Raw genomic sequence first — 25719 nt, 5'->3', positions numbered from 1 at the left:
AATGTTTCTGAGTGGAGATTTTTGGAAATCCCAGATTATTCACTAATTTATTTTCTCTTTCATTACTTCTGTTTTTCTTATACTAGTTTCCAGTTATGATTTGTAGTGAACAACTTAATCATTACTGATTCCTAGTTTTGGACATCTCAAGAAACTGAACTGCATAATGTAACAAAGGTTAATAGGGCTGCACATGAATGCACTTTGATTTGAGTAACTTGAAATACTTTGCCTAAAAAGCTTCTTTGAAATCTTTTTACAGTGGTATTTTTTAATAATGAATAATAGGTTTTGTATGAACCTTGGCTTTTGTCCTTTTTTAGGAAGCTTGCATTTTCATGTGAGCTAATTCATCTTTCTCTTATTTAAAAAAATCTATATCTGCATCTATATTGTTTTCTGGGTTTAATTACTGTACATGATTTTTAGCATTTCATTTGTTTTGCTTGGGCTTGGCAAATCACCCAGAAAAAGTGTTGATAGCAGCCATATCAATTTGATAAATAAATACTGACAGCATGTGAATTTTCTACATTCGAGCTGACATGTCTCCACTTCAACTTAATCATTAGAAAGACTGTATATTCTCCAGCCTTCAGTATATATGTGACTTTGGAGCAAAATTGGCCTGTTATTGCAGAATGATGTTCCTCTATAATTGAATGATGTTCCTCCATAATCAGTTAAGTATGTCATTCTTACACTTAATGGCATTTGGTTTTCTTCCATTCTGAGCTGCAGGATCCAGAGTGAATCAAAAAAGTCAGTATGGCAGCTCCACAGTCAAAGTCTTGTCCTTTTTATATATGTATCATGTACGTGGCATGTGTGAAGCTTCAGTTGTATTAGTCATCTTGACTTTTCTCTCTCATAAAATACACACACCCACACTGTTGTCATTTCTGATTCTGAGATGTGTCATGCAAACTATTGTAAATTGAAGAATATGTACGGTATATACAAAACAATGTATTACTCTCTGAAAAACCACTGTAATGATAAATATTTATTTAGTATTATACTAAATATTTAGCAAACATGCCAACCATATGTGGGAGAAAAATAATATTCTACCTGTTCCTTATGGTTTCTGAAGAATGTATTACACAGAGCAAACAAACTGAAACAGCTTGATGACTCTGGAAGAGAAGGAGACAAATAACAGAAACCAAATTTCTGCCTTTTCTCTCTGATGTGAAAAAGAAATCCTATATGGGTACCATAGAAGACATTGCTTTGGTTAGAGGGTGCTACTATCAATAAAAGAGGATGGGCTTTGAACTTCTTGCAAATTATAATGTAAAGAAACTGGGTCAGCCATAGTAAGGTCACTGCCTGTTGTTATTAGTTGGCACATTTGGGCTGTAAAGGTCACTGTAAGCACTGTGTTGCTTTTTTTTAAATCATTTCTACATAATATTTCCAAGGATTGAGAACCTATAACCTTGCTTAAGTTTGGGACTGTTTGGCATTCTTTTAGCCAGAAGACTAGTGATCACATGCCAATAAAAGAGCCTTTGTTGCATCTATCTCCAAATACTTTGATTCTTTATTTAAAGGGACCATGTTTCCAGCATGTTACTTAAAGGGAACCTGTTTGCAGCATGTTACTCTGAAAGACAAAAGTTTTTTATTCCATGACAAAGAAACTTGGTATTTTAACCCCATAATTAAAAGACAAAATGTAAGTACTGTTAGTCCGCAACTTACAACTACAATTGAGCCCGAAATTTCTGTTGCTGAGTTGTTAGGTGCTGAGTTGTTAAGTGAATTGGCCCGATTTTACAACCTTTCTGGTCACACTTGTTAAATGAATCACCACAGTTGTTAAGTGAATCTGGTTTCCTCATTGATTTTACTTGACAGAAGGTCACAAAAGAATGTCACATGATCACGGGACACTACAACCATCATAAATATGAACCAGTTGCCAAACATCCAAATTTTGATCATATGACCATAAGGATAGTCATAAGTATGAAAAAGGGTCATTAGTCGCTTTTTCCAGTGCCATTGTAATTTCAAACAGTCATTAAATGAAAGGTTGAAAGTCGAGGACTAACTGTATAGGTGTCCTTCACTAAAACAATGATTAAATGACCAAAATTTTCATTGCTAAGTGAGGCAGTTGTTAAGTGAGTTGCACCTCATTTTATGACCTTTTTGCCACTGTTGTTAAGTGAAGCATGCAGTCATTAAGAAAATCTGGCTTACCTATTGATTTTGCTTGTCAGAAGCCAGCTGGGAAGGTTATAAATGGTGATCACATGACTCCAGGACAGTTCAACTGTCATAAATATATGCCAGTTGCCAAATGCCCAAAATTTGATCTTGTGATCATGGGGATACTGCAACAGTTATCAGTACAGTTGTAACTCTGAATGGTAACTAAATAAATGGTTGTAAGTCAAGGACTATCTGTAAAGCAATCCATTGGACTGACTTTTTACTCTAAATAACCCAACTCTCAACAAATTGTGAAAAGCCCTTAAAAACGTGAGTCTACTAGCCCACCTGGTTTGCTTGCTGAAGAATTTGGCTGCTAGGAAGTAAGAATTAGGAATATGAAGCAACTGGTTCAAAATTGGAACCGCAGTGTGCTAATGGCTATATACCATCACTTTATTTACTTAACTTTATATTGTGAGAAATGCTGAACTAGAAGAAATGAAAAGTGGAATTAAAAGTACTGGGATAAATTTCAGCAGTTCTTTATATGCTGACAATATCACTTTGAAGGATAGAAAAGATGGAATACTTGTGGAATTATCTTGTTGAAGATGAAAAAGTACAATAGTCCATCTGTTGCTCTGTATTAAGGCAACTAAGATTGTATCAGCAGGTTAAAGCAAATCAATAAAATTAGGGGAGAAGAAGTTGAAGTAGTCTACTACTTTTCATGAGAACATTTCCTCATGACTGAGATAAAAATAAGTTAGTTATACTTCCAGATATAATAGTGGGAAAATCTTTTTTCATATCTTATTCAAAAGATGCCCCTACACTGTAGCCAAAAATGAACATGGAGGCTTTCATTGGCAAGCCCAATAAAAATAGAGTTATCTCTCCCTTTATCCTTTTTGCATGGTAGCACTTTACCACACTGACCCAAACACTTGGCCAATAAAATTCTATTCTATTCTATTCTATTATTATTATATATTGCCAAAATGATAACAGGAGCATCTTCAAGATCAATCTTTATCAAACTAGTCCCCTCCAAATGCTAGATAAAAATTCGTATCATCCACAGTTGTTTCTATGGTAATTAGAGATGATGAGAACTATTGTCTCACAAATTTGGGAGGCAACAGAGTGGAGAAGACAATTCCAGGGTTAATTTCACAGCTTACACAGACAAATTGATGCATATCTGATGAGGCTCATAATCCATGAACCTGACAACACTGGGTAAACTAAATTCTATACTTTTTATGGGTACATATTAAGAGTGCATTAAAAAATTCAGCAAACACAAACTGCACTGATAAGTTATTCACTTACTTGGTGAAGGTTCATTCACAGTCACGATCATTGCTGCAGACTGAGATTTAGAGAGTGCATCTATGTCAGCTAAACAAGTCACAGAGCTATTGGCTCATGGGGTCAGAATTAAGATACTCTCTTCATTGTATAAGCCATTTGATACCTTATTGTAGTTGGAAACATACACGGAATAAACTAATAATTGATTATTTTCTATCCAGGAAATGTGTGGAGGAGGAGATCATCCAAGACTATTTTACAGATTATTTCAGTTGTTTGGTTGTTTTTCATTATGAAGTTGGTATTTTTGATATCTTTGAAATGTTTGGTTAAAAATAATTTTCTTCATTCTTCTTTACATTTTATGGCCTCAAATTTAAATTATTATTATCAAAAATATTGATGCATTTTAAAGCCAAATAAGAAAAAAACATTTTTAAAAAGTGACTTTTAATTTAAATTCAGCATTGGAAAAGGTATCTATAGAAGGACTGGATTTTTTTCTAGTGTGTTAAGATAAAGATGTATTTTCCATATTAATGTACCAGTAATTATAATTATTGAAGATTTTTTTATCATAAAGATGCATCCTTCCAGCCTATAGAACTAAATAAGGATTTTTAAGGCACTTTTAAATGATTACCTATTAAATTTATTAAGTCTTATTAAGACAAGATAAAAGCATATTTTCTTTGAGGGAAATAAATGAGACTTTCCTATTTGAAATCCTTTTTCAATCTCTATGGATGAACAACTTGAAATCCAAAATGGATTTTCAGGTCCCTTATGAGCTAGCCACATATTGTATATTCTCTATAGATAGATAGTGACTTGTGACCATAACTGAGCCTTACAATTATGGTTGTAGAATGAGTCATCATGAGACCAATCTGATTTTATAACCTTTTTTGCGGTGGTCATGATATGAATGTGGCAGTTATAAAGCAAATCCATTTTTTGGTATGTCAGAAACTGGAAGTGAATGCCAATTTCTGGCAAAAGTGTCATAAATCACAGCCATGTGATTTCATAACCTCAACACTGGGTAAACTAAATTCTATACTTTTTATGGGTACATATTAAGAGTGCATTAAAAATTTCAGCAAACACAAACTGCACTGATAAGTTATTCACTTACTTGGTGAAGGTTCATTCACAGTCACGATCATTGCTGCAGACTGAGATTTAGAGAGTGCATCTATGTCAGCTAAACAAGTCACAGAGCTATTGGCTCACGGGGTCAGAGTTAAGATACTCTCTTCGTTGTATAAGCCATTTGATACCTTATTGTAGTTGGAAACATACACGGAATAAACTAATAATTGATTATTTTCTATCCAGGAAATGTGTGGAGGAGGAGATCATCCAAGACTATTTTACAGATTATTTCAGTTGTTTGGTTGTTTTTCATTATGAAGTTGGTATTTTTGATATCTTTGAAATGTTTGGTTAAAAATAATTTTCTTCATTCTTCTTTACATTTTATGGCCTCAAATTTAAATTATTATTATCAAAAATATTGATGCATTTTAAAGCCAAATAAGAAAAAAACATTTTTAAAAAGTGACTTTTAATTTAAATTCAGCATTGGAAAAGGTATCTATAGAAGGACTGGATTTTTTTCTAGTGTGTTAAGATAAAGATGTATTTTCCATATTAATGTACCAGTAATTATAATTATTGAAGATTTTTTTATCATAAAGATGCATCCTTCCAGCCTATAGAACTAAATAAGGATTTTTAAGGCACTTTTAAATGATTACCTATTAAATTTATTAAGTCTTATTAAGACAAGATAAAAGCATATTTTCTTTGAGGGAAATAAATGAGACTTTCCTATTTGAAATCCTTTTTCAATCTCTATGGATGAACAACTTGAAATCCAAAATGGATTTTCAGGTCCCTTATGAGCTAGCCACATATTGTATATTCTCTATAGATAGATAGTGACTTGTGACCATAACTGAGCCTTACAATTATGGTTGTAGAATGAGTCATCATGAGACCAATCTGATTTTATAACCTTTTTTGCGGTGGTCATGATATGAATGTGGCAGTTATAAAGCAAATCCATTTTTTGGTATGTCAGAAACTGGAAGTGAATGCCAATTTCTGGCAAAAGTGTCATAAATCACAGCCATGTGATTTCATAACCTCAAAACTAGGTCGTAAAGTAGTTTTTTTGGGTGGGAAGGGCCCTTCATAATCCAAAAGAGTTGGTAAGTGACCAGTCATAATTTAAGTTCTACTTTTGGGAATTATAACGGATTGTACAGGGACTGAGACTAAACTGATTCTGAATTTAATAACAGCAGCAAGACTGTTGATTGGACAATACTGGAAGAAAGAAGAGGTACCTACAATAGAAGAATGGATACTGAAAGTCATTAATTTGGCTGAGATGGCTAAAATCTCAGCTTTTTTAAAAGACAATACGCAGGAAAGATATTTAATTGAATGGAAAAAATGGATTGATTATCTACAAAATAGATATCAGATTAAGAAATATCAGATTGCCTTTGAATAATTAGAAAGTTATTTTATCTAATGGGGAGGGGGTTGGGAGGTGAAAAGCTTTGGATGAGGTTAATTGGATTGGAAGGGAAAATTTTATTCTATGTTTGGTTTATGTATAACAATACCTTGTGATTGACCCGGGAAGCCAGGGGGGGGGAAGGGAGGGGGGAAGGGGGTTTTCTGGGAGGGAGGGGAAAAAAGGGGGGGAAATGTCTTTGTGTTTTTTTTTAAACTTTTTCAATTAAAAAAATAATAATTTAAGTTCTACCTATGTTTCTTCTCCACACTGCTTCTTCATTCCCAGTAGCATAACAATCAGCACCACATCTAGCAGCATATCAGTGTTTTGCCTTGCCCTTGTAAGTTTTGAACAGCAAATAATGCACAGTACATACACAAACTATAAAGAGAATATAAGTTACAGATATGTGCTTCCATCCACAAGTAACAAATCTCAGTTTTCCTAAACTTCATGGCCTTTTGTTCACATAGATATAAAATTCTGTGAACGGAATTTTATATCCATGTAAGTCAGTGTAGTTCACAGAAGTTTCTACCATCTCCCCCTCACTAAAATGTTTCAGTTAAAGATGCCACAAAATCTTCTTCTGGTTTTACAGAAGAAAATACAGAAAAATAGGGGAAAATTCCAATTTAAAACAATTAGTGAACAATTTTTGCAGTAAGCCTAATTTAAAAAACAATAACAATAAGCTAAATGAATAATCATGGAAAGACATACTTACTTTGTACAGAAAGAAATGCATATCTATTGTCATTGTTCTGGAGACTACATTTGATTTGTCCAGAATCTGTCAGCTGAACATTATGGATCATCAGCTCTGAAGTAAACCTGCTACTACTTGTGTTAGAACCTTTCTGAGTATATCGCCCATCTGTTACAATGGTTTTTCCAGTACTCAACACGGACAGTTTAGGATTTCCATTGAAAAGCCATATCAAAATTTTCCACCCATCTGATACTGTGCAGCTAAATCGAGCCACTGAACCTACAACAACTGTTAAATTTTGAGGGCCTTCTACGATGGCATAGCCAAAGCCAGGATCTGTAAAGCAAACAAACAGGAATTAAAACTATACCAACACCAATATCGGTAAAAGTATTTTCTACTTATATTGCTAGACTTGAACAAGAAAGATTAGGACTTGGTAACAGTTATAGGATCAAGTTATAATATCTAAAACATATGTGAAAACATACATTTATACCGGTAGTTACAGTTCTATTTGAACAAAGAAGATGGAAGAGACATTGACTTGGTAAAACAGTGATAATGTAGAGTGAAGACAGATGATGTACATGAAATGTGAAAGATTTTCTTATCCATGTTAGTAATAAAAACAAGCAATCATTTCACATTACCAATTTGGCCTGGTCTTCAGGATAATAAAAATCTGGTTGCAGTATGATTAACTAAGGCTGAACATTTACAGGGCAAAGTACATATCGCATGGAAATATGTCCCACAGTGACCTGTTGTCACTTTCATAAAAAAAGGCAAAGTTGCTTGGATTTGAAAGTCCTGGTGTTATTTCTTTTTACACCCACTCACCCACACACCCACCCACACACACACACACAAACAAATACACAAATACTCACAAACCCATTTGGTTTGGGAACAGTTTAATTTTATGGAAATTATTGGCAAAAGTTTATTTCAAAGCATACTGTCTTATCTGGTAAGGTTTTCATATCATGGACGCATTTTGATGGCTGCTCCCAGGATATTTAATTTACTTCTTCACATTCTTAGTTTATTAAAGAGGAGATTGGATGCTCCCTACCCACTTTCTTGTTTGGTCCCATTTACAAATCAAAGTGCAGTGAGCTTGACCTACCCTTAAACAAGCCATTATTATCTCTGAATACTCACCCAATAATAATCTTCCTTCCAGAACAGATAACACAGTTCTGTTTATTGTTATTTAAAGGAGTGCATTCACCTTTAAATAACAATAGCATACCATTTAGACTGGTGACATGGGCACTCTCACAGCCTAGCCTACTTCACTTTCTAGCAAAGTGTACAATTCTAGGATCACCTGGAGGTGTCCCATCCAAATACTCTGTTGAGGGTGCTTATTAACAGTGTCCTGTAAAGGAAATATGATGGATTAAGACTGAGGACATGGCACTCTTATAGCCTACCATCACTTCATAGGCTGTCATCACTTCCCTGGCACTCTCACAGTCTAGCCTACTTCACTTCCTTGCCAAGTGTACAATTCTGGCATCGCCTGGTGGTGTCCCATCCAAATGCTCTGTATGGGGACACTAGTTTACAAGAGCACTCTCACAGTTTGGTCTACCTCACAGTGTTGTTGTAGGACAGGGCAGAATATAGCCCAAATAAATAAATAAACAAACAAACAAACAAACAAATAAATAATAAATACATTCTACCACCATCTAACACCCACAAAAGAGGCCTCTGGACTTCCCCTCTCATAGAAGCACTGCCTGAGATTTGCAGGCTTTGGGCAAAGCAAGAAGAGTGCCTCTGGGCATACCCAGGTTTCTAGCACAGTGGAAAGAGAAGAGTTCCTTTGGGCATACACAGAGCACACTCAGTCTTTGGGCAAAGTGGAAAGAAAGGAGTGCCTCTGGGCATGTGCAAAATGCTCTCAGGCTTTGGTCAAAGCTGGAACAGAAGAATGCTTTTGGGCATGTGCAGAGCACTCTCAGCATTTGAGCAAAGCAGGAAGAGAATAGCACCTCTGGGAATGTGCAGAGCACACCCTGGCTTTGCACAAAGCACAAAGAGTACCTCTGGGCATATGGAGAGTGCTCCCAGGCTTTGGGTAAAGTGGGAAGAAAAGAGAGCCTCTGGGCACATGCAAAGCACTCTCAGCCTATGGGGAAAGCGGGAAGAATAAAGTGCCTCTTGGAATTTGCAGAGTACTCTCAGTCAGCAGAAAGAGAAGAGTGCCTCTGGGAATGTGCAGAACATTCCTAGGCTTTGGACAAAGTGGGAAGAAAATAGTGCTTCTGGACATATGCTTACAGGCTTCAGGCAGTGCTGGAGGAGAAGAGTGCCTCTGGGCATATGCATAGCACTCCTAAGTTTTGGCCAAAGCAGGAAGAAAAGAGTGCCTCTGGACATGTGCAGAGCACTCTCGGGCTTTGTGCAAAGATGGAACAGAAGAGTGCCTCTGGGCATAAGCAAACTGCTCCCAGGCTTCAGTCAAAGCAGGAAGAGGAGAGTGCCTCTGAGCCAGTGGTGGATTGCTCCTGGTTCGCTCCAGTTCTGGAGAGCCAGTAGTAAAAATCTGCTGGTGTTCGGAGAACCAGTAGTAATGGCTGGCTGACCACACCCTCGAACCGGTTCCCCGATCACCAGAGGTTTTGTTTTTTTTTACTTTTACTTTTAAAAGCATCTTTTCTTCAGGCAAAAAAAGGCTTTTAAAAATTAAAAAAAAAACCTCTGATGATCATGCGGCTCAGCAGGGATCATCAGAACCCTTTAAAAGGTTTTTTTTTTTTTTAACAACCGCTTCGGCCAAAGAGATTGTTAAAACAAAAGGTTTTTAAAGGCTCCTCTGGCGATCTCAGCTGAGTTAAGAGGTTCTCGGCTGCTATTAGGCAACTTCAGCTAGGATCGTCAGAGGAGCCTTTTAAAATCTTTTTTTTCTTTGGCCCACCCAATCCCTCTCCCTACTTACATAATTACTGTTCCTTTCGGGATCGCTTTCCTTCAATCAGTTGCATCAGCTAGCAATTAAATCTGCCTGCCTGCCTGCAATCCATCTCCTCAGTGCCTTTGCTGGCTGAGGAGTTGAAGTCCATGAACCTGAGTTTGGAGACCCCTGATCTAAATAAATAAATAAAATAAAATAATAAAATATTCATGCAGCTTTCTGAGGTTTGGTGTGTTTCTGTAGTGTTTCACTGTAACTACACAAACACACAGAATCTCACAAAGCTGTATGTGGCATTTTGTGTGTGTGAGAGAGAGAGTCAGTTGTGTTGTGTTGTGTGTGTGTAAAGTGTGAAAGTTCGTTTTTGAGCTTTTTGTGGCTGTGTGAAGTTCCTGCTGTTGCAGGGGCCATTTTGGGTGAAGTTCAGCTGCTTTTACATTGTGTGTGAGTCTGTTGTGTTGTCTTGTGTTGTGTGTGTGTGTGTGTGTGTGTGTGTGTCCCTTCACAAGGCCTTGGAGGCAGCTCCTCTGAGGAAAAGAGGCGGCGGCGAAGCTCTGGCTGTCCCCCAGGAGAAATCGCCCTGTCTCTGCAGCATTGGTCATGTGACTGAGTGGGCGTGGCCAACTTGATGTCACTCACAGCAAGGTGCCGCCCCACCTTGCCCTGAGTAACTTCAAATTGGCCACACCCACTCAGTTACATGACCACCAAGTCACGCCCACCAAATAAGCCACACCCACAAAACCGGTAGTACAAAAATTTGGAACCCACCCTTGGTCTGGGCATTCGCTGAGCGCTCCCAGCCTCTGGGAAAAGCGGGAGGAAAAGAGTGCCTCTGATGATATGAAGAGCGCTCTCAGGCTTCCCACAAAGTGGGAAGAGAAGAGTATCTGGGCATGTGCAGAGCGCTTCCAGGCTTAAGGGACAGCTGAAATAGAAAAATTTATCTGGGAATATGCAGAGCACTCCCAGCCTTTGGGCAAAGCATGCAAAGAAGACTGCCTCTGGGCATATGCAGAGCACTCCTGGGCTTCAGGCAAAGTAGGAAGAAAAGAGTGCCTCTGGGCATATGCAGAGCACTCCCAGGTTTCAGAAAAAGCAGGAACAGGCGAGTGCTTTTGTGCATATTCCCAGAGGCACTCTTCTTTTCCTGCTTTGCCTGGGAACGCTTTGCATATAAACACACAAACTCTATGTCTATGTCGTCTGGGTATATATATCTCCAGAGGCACTCTTCTCTTCCTCCCTTTGTAAAAGGTATAGAATAGAATAGAATAGAATTTTTATTGGCCAAGTGTGATTGGACACACAAGGAATTTGTCTTGGTGCATATGCTCTCAGTGTACATAAAAGAAAAGATACGTTCATCAAGGTACAACATTTACAACACAATTGATGTTCAATATATCAATATAAATCATAAGGATTGCCAGCAACAAGTTATAGTCATACAGTCATAAGTGGAAAGAGATTGGTGATGGGAACTATGAAACGATTAATAGTAGTGCAGATTCAGTAAATAGTCTGACAGTGTTGAGGGAATTATTTGTTTAGCAGAGTGATGGCCTTCAGGAAAAAACTGTTCTTGTGTCTAGTTGTTCTGGTGTACAGTGCTCTATAGCGTCGTTTTGAGGGTAGGAGTTGAAACAGTTTATGTCCAGGATGCGAGGGATCTGCAAATATTTTCACGGCCCTCTTCTTGATTCGTGCAGTATACAGGTCCTCAATGGAAGGCAGGTTGGTAGCAATTATTTTTTCTGCAGTTCTAATTATCCTCTGAAGTCTGTGTTTTTCTTGTTGGGTTGCAGAACCGAACCAGACAGTTATAGAGGTGCAAATGACAGACTCAATAATTCCTCTGTAGAATTGGATCAGCAGCTCCTTGGGCAGTTTGAGCTTACTGAGTTGGCGCAGAAAGAACATTCTTTGTTGTCCTTTTTAATGATGTTTTGATGTTAGCTGTCCATTTGAGATCTTGCGATATGATAGAACCCAGAAATTTGAAGGTTTCTACTGTTGATACTGTGTTGTCAAGTATTGTGAGAGGTGGAAGTATGGAAGGGTTTTTCCTAAAGTCTACCACCATTTCTACGGTTTTGAGTGTGTTCAGTTCCAGATTGTTTTGGTTGCACCACAAGGCTAGTCGTTCGACCTCTCGTCTATATGCGGATTCGTCATTGTCTCGAATGAGACCAATCACTGTTGAGTCATCTGCGAACTTCAGTAGCTTAACAGATGGATCATTGGAGATGCAGTCATTGGTATACAGAGAGAAGAGAAGTGGGGAGAGCACACAGCCTTGGGGGGCCCCTGTGCTAATTGTACAGCTATTTGATGTGATTTTCACATGCCCAGAGGCATTCTTCTCTTCCTGCATTGCCCGAAGCCTCAAAGTAGTCTACATATTTATTTATTTATTTATTTATTTATTTATTTATTTATTTATTTATTTATTTGTTTGTTTGTTTGTTTATTTATTTATTTTGTCAATCATATATAAGATAACAATCATATATAAACTGTAAGATATGCCCAGAGGCACTTTTCTCTTCCCACTTTCCTGCAAATTTGGGAGTGGGCTGGTTGGCCAGTGCTGCCCAGAAGCCTGTGAGAGTGGTTGGAGGGGGTTGCTGATCCCAGCCTCCTTTCTTCTCAAGCCTGGGAAGGGATGCTGGGAACTGTAAGTTCGGTACAATTGAAGGTCCACAAAACCACATACCTCTGGTCTCTTTTGTGGGTGGTAGGTAGTGGTCGGATTTTTAAAATGTATTAAGATGGGTTCTATCCTGCCCTTTCCTACAACAACACTGAGAGGTAAATTAGGCTGTGAGAGTATCTATGTCCCCAGTCTTAATGCACCATATTGCCTTTAGAGGACACTGTGAACAAGCACCTGCAGAATACATGGATGGGAGACCACCAGCCGATCCCAAAATGGTACACTTGACAGGGAAGTGAGGTAGATCAGGCTGTGAGAGCATCCTCAGTCTCAATTCACCATATTGCCTTCACAGGCACTGTTATCAAGCACCCCCAAATAGAGTACTTGGATGGGAGACCACCAGGCAATCCCAGAATTGTAGGCTTGACAAAAAAGTCTTCTTGAGCTCCTTGCAGGGTAACACCTATGATTTGCTATTTCACAACAGCAGGCAGGGCCTCAACCTTGAGGTCTCCCATCTGTAAAATGGGTTGATACTACTTCAATGTAGGACTTTCCAGGAAAGTGAGAATTCTAGCAGGATTCTCTTTGTCACAGGAGGGGAAGGAGGATGCCAAGTCCTGTCCCTGCCCCTTTCCCGGGCTTGTCCAGTCATGAGAATGCCACTTGGGAGTTCATCAAGACTGTAATAATTTGCATGGAACTGCTCCATGCAAATGTCATGTTACTATGATTGAAAGGAGAATGCACTCCTTTAAATAACAATAGTTTTATCTGTTCTGAAAGGAAGATGGTTTCCGACTACCTTAAATTTGGTTTGTTTTTTTCTCCTAATGTTCCATAAATGACTTTTAATCAATTAGCATAAATTGTATGTATTAAATCTAATGAAAGTAACACTAAAACAGTCAGTGAACACTAACGTATATTATCACTGTATAGCATGAGAAAAAATAAAATAAAAATTACTCAGGTAAAGCTTGTTTCTTTTTAAACATAGGTAGACATATTCAAGCAACGTATAAAGGTGATGTAAATAAAAAAAACTATTAAAAAAGGACTTTTCAGTCATTTATGCAACAAAAAAACCTAACAGATATGCCATTTTCTGTGTGGAGAAAGTAATTACAACCCTGGCTTGAATATCTGCTATTAGCTCCTTTGGCTGCATGCCTCTCCAGTGCCGCTGCAATCTCTGTCAGCCACAAGCACACAATCCTTGTGTTGTGGCTCCAGCACCCCTCTGGGCCTGCCCCCCTGCCAGAAAGTGACTCAGAGAGTGAGGGGGAAGGGCCGTCAGGGCTCCCCTCTGCAGGGCCAGCCTCTCTGGCTCAGCTCCAGGAGCCAGAGGCAGGCCAGGTGGAAGAGGTGATGAGGCCTCTGTCTCCTGTATCTCCCCCCGCCCAGGCAACGCTTCCAGACCCAGCTGTGGACAATCAGTCCTGGTTAGATCCCAGGTTTCATAGACAAGAGAGGCGGGAACAACAAAAGAAGGGGTGGGGCAGGCCTAGAAAGTGCTGAGTCACGGAGCCACACCCCACAAGGTATAAAAGCAGGAGTGGCTGCTCTACTATTTCATGACGGACAAAACAAACTGACTGGAGAAAACTTGAGCTCAACTATTTGACTGAGCATTTGGCCTGGATTGCTGTTTGTTCCTGACTTCCTGGTTGCTCTGGTAATGAGCTTCTGTGACGCCGGCATCAGGGAAGATAAAGAAAACCTTGACAGAAGTTCGCTGGTCTGCTGCCAGAGCTGATAGCTGCCTTGGACTAAATTGCTGGCTAATTGAGTCAGTTCACATGTCTCCCAGACTGAGGTGGGGGGGACAGAACACCTTGCCACCTCCCCAGCACCTCTGAGATGTCTGCCAGCTGCACGGCATTCCCCCCCCCAATGCCTCTGCAATCCCTGCCACTGTTGTGACCCAGATTCCTGGACTCGGACTCCTGGAGGATGATTCAGAAAGTGAGGAAGAGGAACTGGCAAGACCTGCTTCCCCTGGGCCCTCTCCCTCCCTGGGACCCACCCAGGAGGAAGAGGAGGGGCCGGCAAGGCCTGATTCCCCCAGGCCTTCTTCTGATTTGGCAACGCCCCAAGAACAATCTTGGCTTGATGCAAGACTGCACAGACGTGACCGGCGCACGCAGCAGAGGAGGCATTGGGATAAACTCAAAGAATGATGAGTCACGGAGTGACACCCACAGGGGCTATAAAGCAAGAGGCAGAACTTCCTGGCTTTTTGTCTTGGACAAAGTAATGAATTTGCGTGGGCAAACTGTGTCATGGATAGAAGAATCTGTTTGTGAGTGAATCGTGCTTTATCTATAATTTTCTGGTTATCTCCAGGGATTTTGGCAGGCGTGTGGGGAGACATCTCTGTGCCAGAAGGAATTCAGCCAAATGTAGATAAATTGGGAAAACGCCTTTGACTGACTCTTTGTTGGGAGTATTGGGGGAGGGAAACAGAACAGCCACCCTCCCCCCATATCTACAAGGTATCTGCCATCTGCTGCCATTACCCCCTGAGCCTCTGCAATCCCTTCTGCCCATCACCCCCCAATAGTGCAGCTATTTGTCCCATAGACCGAATCACTGGTGTACAAATGTGCCTCATGGAATCAGTTGGGACAATGGACTGAGTGTGGAGGGCCAGGGGGTTATTGGCAGTGGAGAATCACTGGCAGAAGGTCAGTAGAAAGCTTGTTGTTGGTTGGCTGTGGTGGATATTCAGGTGTAGGAGCAGACAACTTTTAGCGCCTAGTCGTCTCAGACTCCACTGAGAATTCCCTTCTTCTGGGTCCCGCCAGATGTACATTCTTTAGGGACAGGATCCACAACTTTAAAAGTTTGGAGGGCATGGAAAGAAACTAAACTGTTATTTGAAACCCAAGGCACAACATAAAATTAAATCTTTAGTGTGTCTTTTAGTATCTGCCATGTTAGTGTTTCAATGTGCTATAGAAGTACAGCCGATAATCAGCCCAAATCACACATACATTATGGCAGGTTTTGTGAGAGGTTTTGTTTTGTTCAGTCAGGAGAAGCATACTCTGTATCATGTGTGTTAAGGACCATCAGCTGGTGGGCCCCTGGAAGAGAGCCTTTTCTGCTGTGCCTTTTCTCTGGAATATCATCCCTCTGGAACTTAGATTGGCCTTTCTCGGTTGGCTTTCCATAAAGGCTTGAAGATTTGGTTCTGTGCTTGAGATGCCAAGTACCTTGAAAAGCCCATTTCTTGGTTTTGTTGTTGAATGTGTTTTTGTAATTTTTCTGAGCTGCTATGTGTTTTTTTTATATTTTTTCTTTTTGTATATGTGTTTATCATTTTTAATATTGTTAACTGTCCAGAGTCATATATTTGAGATAGGCAGCCATATAAATCTAACGAATAAATACACAAAGGATCATACTTGTTAGGTAGACCATCAGAATGATAATCAGCCCAGTCCATCTCTGAAGTTTGTCCATTGAGGAAGCAGTTTCCTTGAATCTGAAAAATGACAGCCATATAAAATTGTATATTATAAATTATAGTAACCACTTGAAGCCAATACGTTTTTTTAAAAAAAAGCAATGACATTTCCAACATTCTGAACAAGAAAGTGGTGCATGGGGCTTCCAGTTTGGCTCCGCTTCGTTGATGGCAGTCTTTTTTAGACTGCTAACCCCTTAGTCTGTAGAGCTGCCAGGACAGCGTCAATCAGCTGTCCGGCAGCTTGTAAATCTCCCCCTCCGGCAAAGAGGGAGAGATGAGCATTCAGGCTGAAGTTGAGCCACCCAGAGAAGTGGGTGAAACTTTTCTGGGGGCTTGAGGGGAGTGCTCCTTCCAAAGCCTGAAAAAAGCTCCAGACTTGGAGGGCATCTGCCTTTTGGCAGGAAAAAACGTAGCATCCAATCTTAATATTAATGGAATATGCTATAAGGGTGAGGGAGTTGAGGGAAAGTAGGAAGGAAAATTTAAAAGAGATTTTAAAAGCTTTTGCTCAGATAAAGGGTGTGGAGCCAGAAGACTTTGAGATTAATATTGAAAGAATTTATCGTGTTAATTCTTGGTGGGCAAGACAAAATAGATTACTGAGGGATGTGGTTATTTATTTTACAACTAAAAAGATTAGGTATGAAATCTTGCAAGCCTTTTATAAAAATAAATTTCAAATATTGGGACAAGATATAAAAATGATGAAGGAAATTCCTCCTAGAATTTTAAGAAAGAGAAGAGAATTTGCTTTTTTAGTGGATGAGTTTAAGAAACATCAGATATATTTTAGATGGGAAGTTCCAATGGGTTTGTCAGTGAATTTTAGAGATAGAAAGTATTTTCTTAGTACAGTTATGAAAGCAAGACATTTCTATATCAATATTTTAAAGAGTGGGAATCCTTTGTTATTAGATGCTAAGTTAACTGGTTTGGAGATGATGGAAAATAGAATAGGGGAGGGGAGGAATGTCTAAGATGTGAATATGATAATTATGGTTAATTTCTAGAATTGATTTGTTTAGGATATAAATTATAGGATTTTTGTTATTTGTTATTTGTAAGGTATAAACCTTTGGGATGATATTATTTAATTGTGAAGGATGGAAAGTAAAATTTATGAATTCAGATAATGTTGTGGATGTAATGATGCTAATTGTTTACTGTTATATTGTGGATGTAACTTAAATGATTATTCATTTTAATTGATACGTTTATAGACAGTAAAAGTTATGAAGTTAAGTTGGAAATATTGTATCTGAGAGACTTTATTCGTAATGATATTTGACTGATGGAGTAATATTGGAAGATTGGACAATAAATTTTATGACAATTGAAGAAATATATAAGTGATGAAAATTTCAGCTCGAGAAGATGGACTATAATTTAAGAAATGGACTTATGAAATTTGAAGGAATATACAAGTGAAGAAAATTTGAATTTGAGAAGATGGACTAATTTTAAAAATGGACTATAAGAAGAAGTAATATGTGAAGGGAAGATTGTATTGGTATTGTTCTTTTTCTTTTTTCTTTTTTCTTATTCTTTCTTATCTCTTCATTTTTATTGTGAGGGGATTTAAAGTTTTAGAGAGGGCTGGGAGTTTAGGTATATTTTGTATACTTTAGCTTGTGATTGTTGGTCATAATACCCGGTATTTGCTCTGGGAAGTCCGGGTGGGGGGTGCGGGGAAGGGGGGGTGGGGGAGGGGGGAAGGGGGGGAATGATACATGGATTGGTTATTAATGTACAGTAATGATTGAAGATATGAAATTAAAATTTGAAATGATATTGGGGCTGCCCGACTGCCATTTCAGAAAGAAAGGGAGAGAGTAGAAGGAGGGAAGAAAGTAGGTAGGAAAGAGGTGAGAAGGAGGAGGGGAATAAGAAGGTTAGAAAGGGTGGAAGAAGGGAGGAGTGGAGAAGGAGGAGAGGAAGTAGTAAAGTGAAGGAGATGAAGGAGGGGAAAGTAGTAGAGGGTAGAGGGAGGTGGTGAAGAAAGGAAGTGGCAGTTGGGCAGGCCCGAATCAGCAATAAATAAAAATTAATGATTAATGATGGATAACAGATTGTACATAAATGTGATCTTGGAAAATGGAAATAAAAAAAATTATATATAAAAAAAGAAAGAAAGTGGTGCATGTAAACAGAAAAACAGTAAGTTTTAAAGTATTTACAGAATTTACAACAGTATGAGAAACAGTGTCTCCACTAAATAATTTACAGTCAAGCGGAAACTAAGTTAATTAACTAAATTTAACAAACTTCCTCAATCCCCAAATAAGTTGCTCAGACTTAATCCACATATCAAAGGATAAGGTCTACAAACATAGAGTTAATTAAGTTAGGTCTCCCAGCAGAACTGCATGTCCACAAGAATACATATTTACACACACACATCTCAAATGTCAGCCTAGAATTAGCATGCAGATACTTTCACACCACAGACAAGCTCCCTTTATAAAAATCTGTTGCTGTACCCCATTTCTTTGCAGTTATCACATTCTCACATGATAAAGAACAATCTGTTCAGGAGGATCAACCTATAATGTCTTTGATATCATTGAGAAACTAGCGAATCTGGATTTTTCCAGAGGTTACATATGTTTAGCCTAGTTGATAATTAGCATTATACAAGTCATTATAAAAATGACACTTTTTATTGTTAAAAATAAATTGTTATTCAGAATCTGAATTTTTTAAAGTCTTAAATTCCAAAAACTATTTTAAAAGATTGCCTTAACAGTACAAGAAGCTGACAGCATAATCTATTTGACCTGTTTATCAAGTCTCATTAATAATATCACAAATATTGGTCACCTAAATGCTGTTTAGAACTGTAGTAGTAACTATTACAACCTGAAAATGGCATTCAGATTATTAGTATTTTTGACAAACTGTGACAGAGGTGTTAGTGAAACACTGAGTATGGTGATTGGAGGATCTTCCAAGATCTGCAAAAACTACTTAGATAACTGTTGGCAACCAATAATTGTGTAAAGGTAAAACACAACTTGCAGATAAGAGATGAAGTATTCCGGTCCCACTTCATATCTGTAACTCTATACCGGTGATGGAGAGCCTTTTCGGCACGCGGAAACATTGTGTGCATGCACACACACTCGTCAGGGCCGCACTCCATAAAAGCCAAACTTCCAGGTTCTGGTGCTCATGCGCATCCGCGTGCAAAAGACAGCTGATCATTGTGTGTGCATCTGTGCCAGAAACCCGCAAGACAAACAGGCAAGGTCGTGCATGCCAGGCGACATCGCTTCACATGCTACTTCGGGCATGCGTGTCATAGGTTCGCCATCGTGGCCCTCTATAGTACTGGGTATAGAATTGCTATTTTCTTTGTCCCATTCCCAGCATATTAGAGAAATCTAATATATGCTAGTAAAATAATCCTAGAACAATTACTCTAAATAATTTTGTTTATTGAATTAGGAGGCAAATCAACCCTACTGAACACTTAAAATATTTTCTTTGAGCAAACATACATAACATTGAAGGACAGGGGTCTCCAACCATGGCAACTTTATGACTTGAGGACTTCAACTCCCAAAATTCAGAACTCAGTATGGTTGGCTGAGGAATTCTGGGAGTTGAAGTACACAAGTCTTAAATTTGCCAAGTTCAGAGGCTCCTATAGCATGCAGATGGCTTGCAAAACAAAACAAAAAAAATATATCTATCAATCCAACTAGACTTCTTACTTTTTGTAACTTTGATTTCGTAATTTCTATGGTCTAAACATATAATTGGTGAGAGTAGCTTCCCCTGCCAGGAAATATATTTTGAGGCCCTTAACTATATCGATACAAAAAAATTACCTTACCTTTTTAGCTGAAGATCATGGTTTAGAAAAGTTTGACTGTCTCTGTATGAAAAAGAACATGATGTTTGAAATCTTTTCCGGATTTTTCCATACAAATAGCCGCTCCAACAAACACACAATCAGATATTCTGAACATCTCTCAGTCCCTCTTCATAGTTTAACAGGAAGGTCGTAATAAAATATTTCAGCTTCTGGTTCCTGATTGTGTTCTGTATGATTGCTGCAGTCACTTTTTATCTCATTAGATAAGGCCTGGATCTACAACCAATGTGTGTCACTTGGTTTTTAATAATTAACAAGTATTGCAAAAGCATGAGGTAAAATGCAGCAATGAAAATATTTTTAATGAAATCTCTTAAGCAGTTAAAGCAACAGAGACACCTGCTGTCAAAACTATGTAATATTCTGCTCCTTTTAGTAAGTAGAAAACAGAAACATCATCTCAATTGCCATAAAATGTAGACCATTTCTTTTATAGTGTTTCTACATGAAAACATGCGCCTACTGTTAAATTGTTTTCTACTCTAGAGAATAGAAGAATTGTTGGTAGCAACAAAAATGAAGTAATTTTAGTGGAAAACTAAACTAACTTTCATTAGTTTTGCTTTCCACAGTTTGAGAACCTTTCTGTGTTATGTGATGCAAATGAGCAACAATATAGTATAGGTCTAAAATTGTATTTCTGCATCCAGGGCTACAAGATCTGAGTTTCTAAAATCCAGATACCACCAGGTGGTAAGTACAAGTTTCATTTTTCAATATTCTTTTTTGCATCCGGTTATTCCCATTGTCATCAGTTTTGCAGCATAAATTTAGGAGCTGTAATATATTTAAAACATTTGCCATCAAATTATTCTAGTTCAGATTTTTTTTTCTTCATATTCCTAAGGTTGCTCTACATTAATAAGTTCTTCTCAAGCCTCTATAGCTTTATGCCAGTTTCACTGTTTATGTCAGCAGCAAAACCAAAAACTGGTAGTCCTTGAGTTACAACCACAACTGAAGCCAAAATTTTTGGTGCTAAGTGAGACAGTAAAAAACAAAACAAAACAGAATAACAGAGTTGGAAGGGACCTTGGAGGTCTTTTAGTCCAACCCCCTGCTTAGGCAGGAAACCCTTCACCACTTCAGACAAATGGTTATCCAATATCTTCTTAAAAACTTGGAGCATTCCAAGCAACACTTGAAATGTTGGAGCATTCACAACTTCTGGAGGCAAGTTGTTCCACTAATTAATTGTTCTAACTAAGGAAATTTCTCCTTAGTTCGAGGTTGCTTTTCTCCTTGATTAGTTTCCATCCATTGTTTCTTGTTCTGCCCTCAGCTGCTTTGGAGAATAGCTTGACTCCCTTTTCTTTGTGACAGCCCCTGAGATATTGGAATACTGCTATCATTTCACCCCTAGGCCTTCTTTTCATTAAACTAGAAATACCCAGTTCCTGCAACCGTTCTTCATATGTTTTAGCCTCCAGTCCCCTAATCATCTTTGTTGCTCTTCTCTGCACTAGAGTCTCCACATCTTTTTTTACATTCTGGCGTCCAAAATTGGATGCGGTATTCCAAGTGGGGCCTAACCAAGGCATTATAAAATGGTATTAACACTTCATGTGATCTTGATTCTATCCCTCTGCTTATGCAACCTAAAACTGTGTTGGCTTTTTTGGCAGCTGATGCACACTGCTGACTCATATTTAAATGGTTATCCACTAGGACTCCAAGATCCCTCTCACAGTTACTACTATTCAGCAAGGTACCACTTACCTGTGCATTTTGTTTTTCTTGCCTAGATGTAGAATCTTACTTTTTTCACCATTAAATTTCATTTGGTTAGATAGTGCCCAATGTTCAAGCTATTCCTGCTAGCTTAGTGTACCTGCAAATTTGATGAGTTCCCCATCTTCCCCTCGTCCAAATCATTGATAAAGGTGCTGAAGTGTATTGGGCCTAAAACAGAGCCTTGGAGTACCCCACTGCATACTTCCCTCCATGTAGATGCAGTTCCATTGAGGACTACACGTTGAGTGCGGTTGGTCAGCCAGTTATGAATCCATCTGGTGATGATTTTGTCTAACTCACATTTTTTTATTTTATCTAGAAGTAGGTTATGGTCTACTTTATCAAATTCCTTACTGAAGTCCAAGTAAATTATATCGACAGCATTCCTCTGGTCCACTAATTTTGCCACTTTGTCAAAGAATGCAGTAAGATTAGTCTGGCATGATATGTTTTTGACAACCCCATGTTGGCTTTTGGTTATTACTTTGTTTGCTTCTAGGTGTTCGCTGATTCGTTGCTTGTTTATCTTTCCCAGAATCTTTCCTGGTATTGAGGTCAGGCTGATAGGTCTGTGGTTTCCTGGATCTATTTTTTTTTCCTTTTTTGAAGGTGGGAACTACATCAGCTCTTTTCCAGTCCTCTGGCAGTTCCCGGTGCTTGAGGATCTTTGAAAAATATAATTCAGTGTTTCTGAGATCTTGTCTGCCTGTAATACCACACTTTCCACCATCCAAAACAAGTTCTTTGTCTTGGACCATGATCTCATGCTCATTTGAGTTATCATCGTCGTGACAACTATCTTGACCTGTCACTTTAATGTCCCTATTAAAGTCAGCAAGGGCACTGTTTCTGTTATGCTGGGACACAGCAAAAGCTTTGTGTTTATGCTTCACAGCTCTCACCCTGCCAGATCCCACAGATGTCCATATTGCCCTTCTCCTGCTGGATCTTTGTGGTAGAGGGGGCTGATAGCGTAGCAGCTCAAAAAAGTGGAGTGGCTGAATTGGATACCTAATTTCTGCTTGGAGAGCACAGATTAGAGATAGGTAATCTGTCCATGTACACTAATAATTTGTTTATAAAGAGGACAGTATCCACATTTGAAAAGAGTACTGCGAAAGACAACTGCAAAACAAGTATTACAAGAACTAAGCCAGTCATTTTGAAATAAAACAAAATCACAATCTCAGGTGCACTTATCCTGAATTTATTGTTGCTATTTTTGGTTTATATTTATAGAGGCCACTAGCGTTATCCTCTGTATTCCCTCTCAGTCTCCCCCACTTACAGCCAGCAGCCAGCAGTTACATTGGTTTTGCTCCTTTTTTCAACTTTTCTTGCCACAGTGGTTGAGTGTAACAACAATTCAGTTGTTAAGTTAGTAACATGGTTGTTAAGTGAATCTGGCTTCTTTGTTGATTTTACTTGTCTGAAAGTTGTAAAATGTGATCACATGACCCCAGGACACTGCAACTGTCAAAAATATTAGTTGCCAAGCGTCTTAATTTTGATCACATGACCAAGGGGATTCTGCAACAGTCGCAAGTATGAAAAATTGTCATAAATCACTTTTTTCAGTGCCTTTGTAACTTTGAACAGCCACTAAATGAACTATTGTAAGTCAAGGACTACCTGTTGTCTTCAGATTTAATGCAGAATAATTTAATTAAAGCAACTGAAGGTTCTTCTGTATTACATAAACGTGAGAAAAATTATCACTAATTAATCTCCCAAAGAGAAAGTTTTGACAAATAAGCAGAAAAAGTGTCAAAACCTAGTTCCCTAGCAGGGAACAAGGGTTCTAAAAGAAAGAAAACATGAAGAATTTATAATAAACAAATGTAGATATAAATGTTCATTATTGGTTTTCTTGGAGCATTGACTCTAGTTAGTTTGGTTTGTGTCCTCTTAAATTGCATATTTCTCTGCATTATCTAGTGTGGTTTATTGAAAAACTTGTTAACCATTTTAGTTGATCATAATAATGATATTGCTTTATGGGAAATTGTTTTGACAGAAGAACAGACAATATAAATGCTTTAGGATGAAGTTACTGTAATTGAAGTTATGTCCACTTAACTGCCTGTGGCTATGGCAGTTGCCAGCAACACTATAAAAATATACTTAAAATTATGAGTGAAGCTGTCATTTATATGGTCCAATATACTATGTAGTAACTTACATCTGGTACCGCAGTTGGCTTGGTATGAATTCTGCAAACATAACTGAATGTTTAAACAAAAGATTATCATGCAACAAGTTTCCTGAATCTTGTGATTTTTTTTTAATCTGCTGTACTTTAATTTCCTAGTCTAAATATCAGATCCTCTTTTTTCTTCCAAAATTACTACCTAGGCACACATTTTATTTGCCTCTTAATAAACGGACTGTTTTTCTTCCTACAGTTGAACTAAGATCTTTAATGGGAATTGGCTATCTGTAGTGAAGTCTCAAAGTTTCAGTGATGCATACAGGATTAATAGTGCAACATGTAGCTGAAATGCATGTTTGCATTAAGTGAAAAATAGTACTCTACAGTTTTCATATAATGCAACTTTAATGATATGACCTCTGGAGGGCCAGGGATAGGGGTTGTTCCTCTGCCCTGGTCCTGTTAGATCTCTCAGCGGCTTTTGATACCATCGACCATGGTATCTTGCTGCACCAGTTGGAGAGTTTGGGAGTGGGAGGCACCGTTTATCGGTGGTTCTCCTCCTATCTCTCTGACCGGTGCAAGACGGTGTTGACAGGGGGGCAGAGATCGACCGCGAGGCGCCTCACTTGTGGGGTACCTCAGGGGTCGATTCTCTCGCCTCTCCTGTTCAACATCTATATGAAGCCGTTGGGCGAGGTCATCAGTGGCTTTGGGGTGAGTTACCAGCTGTACGCTGATGACACTCAGCTGTACTTTTCCACCCCGGGCCACCCCAACGAAGCTGTCGAAGTGCTGTCCCGGTGCCTGGAAGCCGTATGGGTCTGGATGGGAAGAAACAGACTCAGGCTCAATCCATCCAAGACGGAGTGGCTGTGGATGCCGGCACCCCGGTACAGTCAGCTGCAACCGCGGCTGGCTGTTGGGGGCGAGTCATTGGCCCCAACAGAAAGGGTGCGCAACTTGGGCGTTCTCCTGGATGGACAGCTGTCATTTGAAGACCACCTGACGGCCATCTCCAGGAGAGCTTTTTACCAGGTTCGCCTGGTTCGCCAGTTGCGCCCCTTCCTTGACCGGGATGCCTTATGCACGGTCACTCACGCTCTAGTCACTTCTCATCTGGATTATTGCAATGCTCTCTACATGGGGCTACCCCTGAAGTGCACTCGGAGGCTTCAGTTAGTCCAGAATGCAGCTGCGCGGGTGATTGAGGGAGCCACACGTTGCTCCCGGGTAACACCGCTCCTGCGCAGTTTGCACTGGCTACCTGTGGTCTTTCGGGTGCACTTCAAGGTGTTGGTTACCACCTTTAAAGCGTTCCATGGCTTAGGGCCTGGGTACTTACGGGACCGCCTGCTGTTACCCTATGCCTCCCACCGACCCGTACGCTCACACAGAGAGGGTCTTCTCAGGGTGCCGTCCGCCAAGCAATGCCGGCCGGCGGCCCCCAGGGCAAGGGCCTTCTCTGTTGGAGCACCTACCCTCTGGAACGAACTTCCCCCTGGTTTGCGTCAATTACCTGACCTTCGGACCTTTCGCCGTGAATTGAAAACGTACTTGTTCATCCAAGCGGGACTGGCTTAATTCTTAATTCTTAATTAAGCAGGGGTGGGGCAGGCCTAGGAAGTGCTGAGTCATGGAGCCACACCCCACAGGATATAAAGGCAGCAAGAGCTGCTGTGCCTCTTCGTAGCAGGCAAATCAACTGAGTAACTAAGAGCTGAAGTTTGTTCCTGGGTGACTCATCGGTGTCGAGGGAGATAACTGAGAGACTTGGCAGACGCTCGCTATTTTGCTGCCAGAGCTGATAGTGCCGGCTAATTAACCATCACTCAGACGGAGGCAAAGGAGAACAGAACACCTGCTTTGGAATTATTTTAATTGTAAAGCAGGATAGACATTTTATATAAACTAATAGTGGCATTTTGAAATTAATACATTATTCATTTTCTAAAATAAGCGAAGGATCGTATATGTTCCTCATTGATCTATATCTAGATCCTATTTTGGAAACGTTTTATGTTATTAATTGGCTGATCCTGAAAAACTAAGCAAGATGAACCTGGTTGGCATTTGGATGAGAAACTACCAAATACCAGAGTTCTATGCAAGACAGGGAAGTTAAAAAATATTCCAGAAGACAATGT

General features: G+C 39.2%; 1 protein-coding gene across 2 annotated transcripts in view; it reads right to left on the bottom strand.

The window, feature by feature from the left end:
- The window catches only part of IGSF5 (immunoglobulin superfamily member 5), a 34407-nt gene extending 10846 nt beyond the window's left edge, over nt 1-23561 (bottom strand). For both annotated transcript variants that reach the window (XM_058185887.1, XM_058185888.1), the window contains exons 1-3: nt 19645-23561; nt 15742-15821; nt 6750-7070 (exon numbers count right to left, since the gene is read on the bottom strand). In XM_058185887.1, the coding sequence (XP_058041870.1) occupies nt 6750-7070; nt 15742-15799 (379 nt within the window). In that variant the 5' untranslated portion in view covers nt 15800-15821; nt 19645-23561. The remainder of the gene's footprint in view (nt 1-6749; nt 7071-15741; nt 15822-19644) is intronic.
- Nucleotides 23562-25719: the final 2158 nt, after the last annotated feature.

This window comes from Ahaetulla prasina, chromosome 5 (assembly GCF_028640845.1).
Source record: "Ahaetulla prasina isolate Xishuangbanna chromosome 5, ASM2864084v1, whole genome shotgun sequence".
Lineage (NCBI taxonomy): Eukaryota > Metazoa > Chordata > Lepidosauria > Squamata > Colubridae > Ahaetulla > Ahaetulla prasina.
This window is presented reverse-complemented; position numbering and strand designations above follow the sequence as displayed.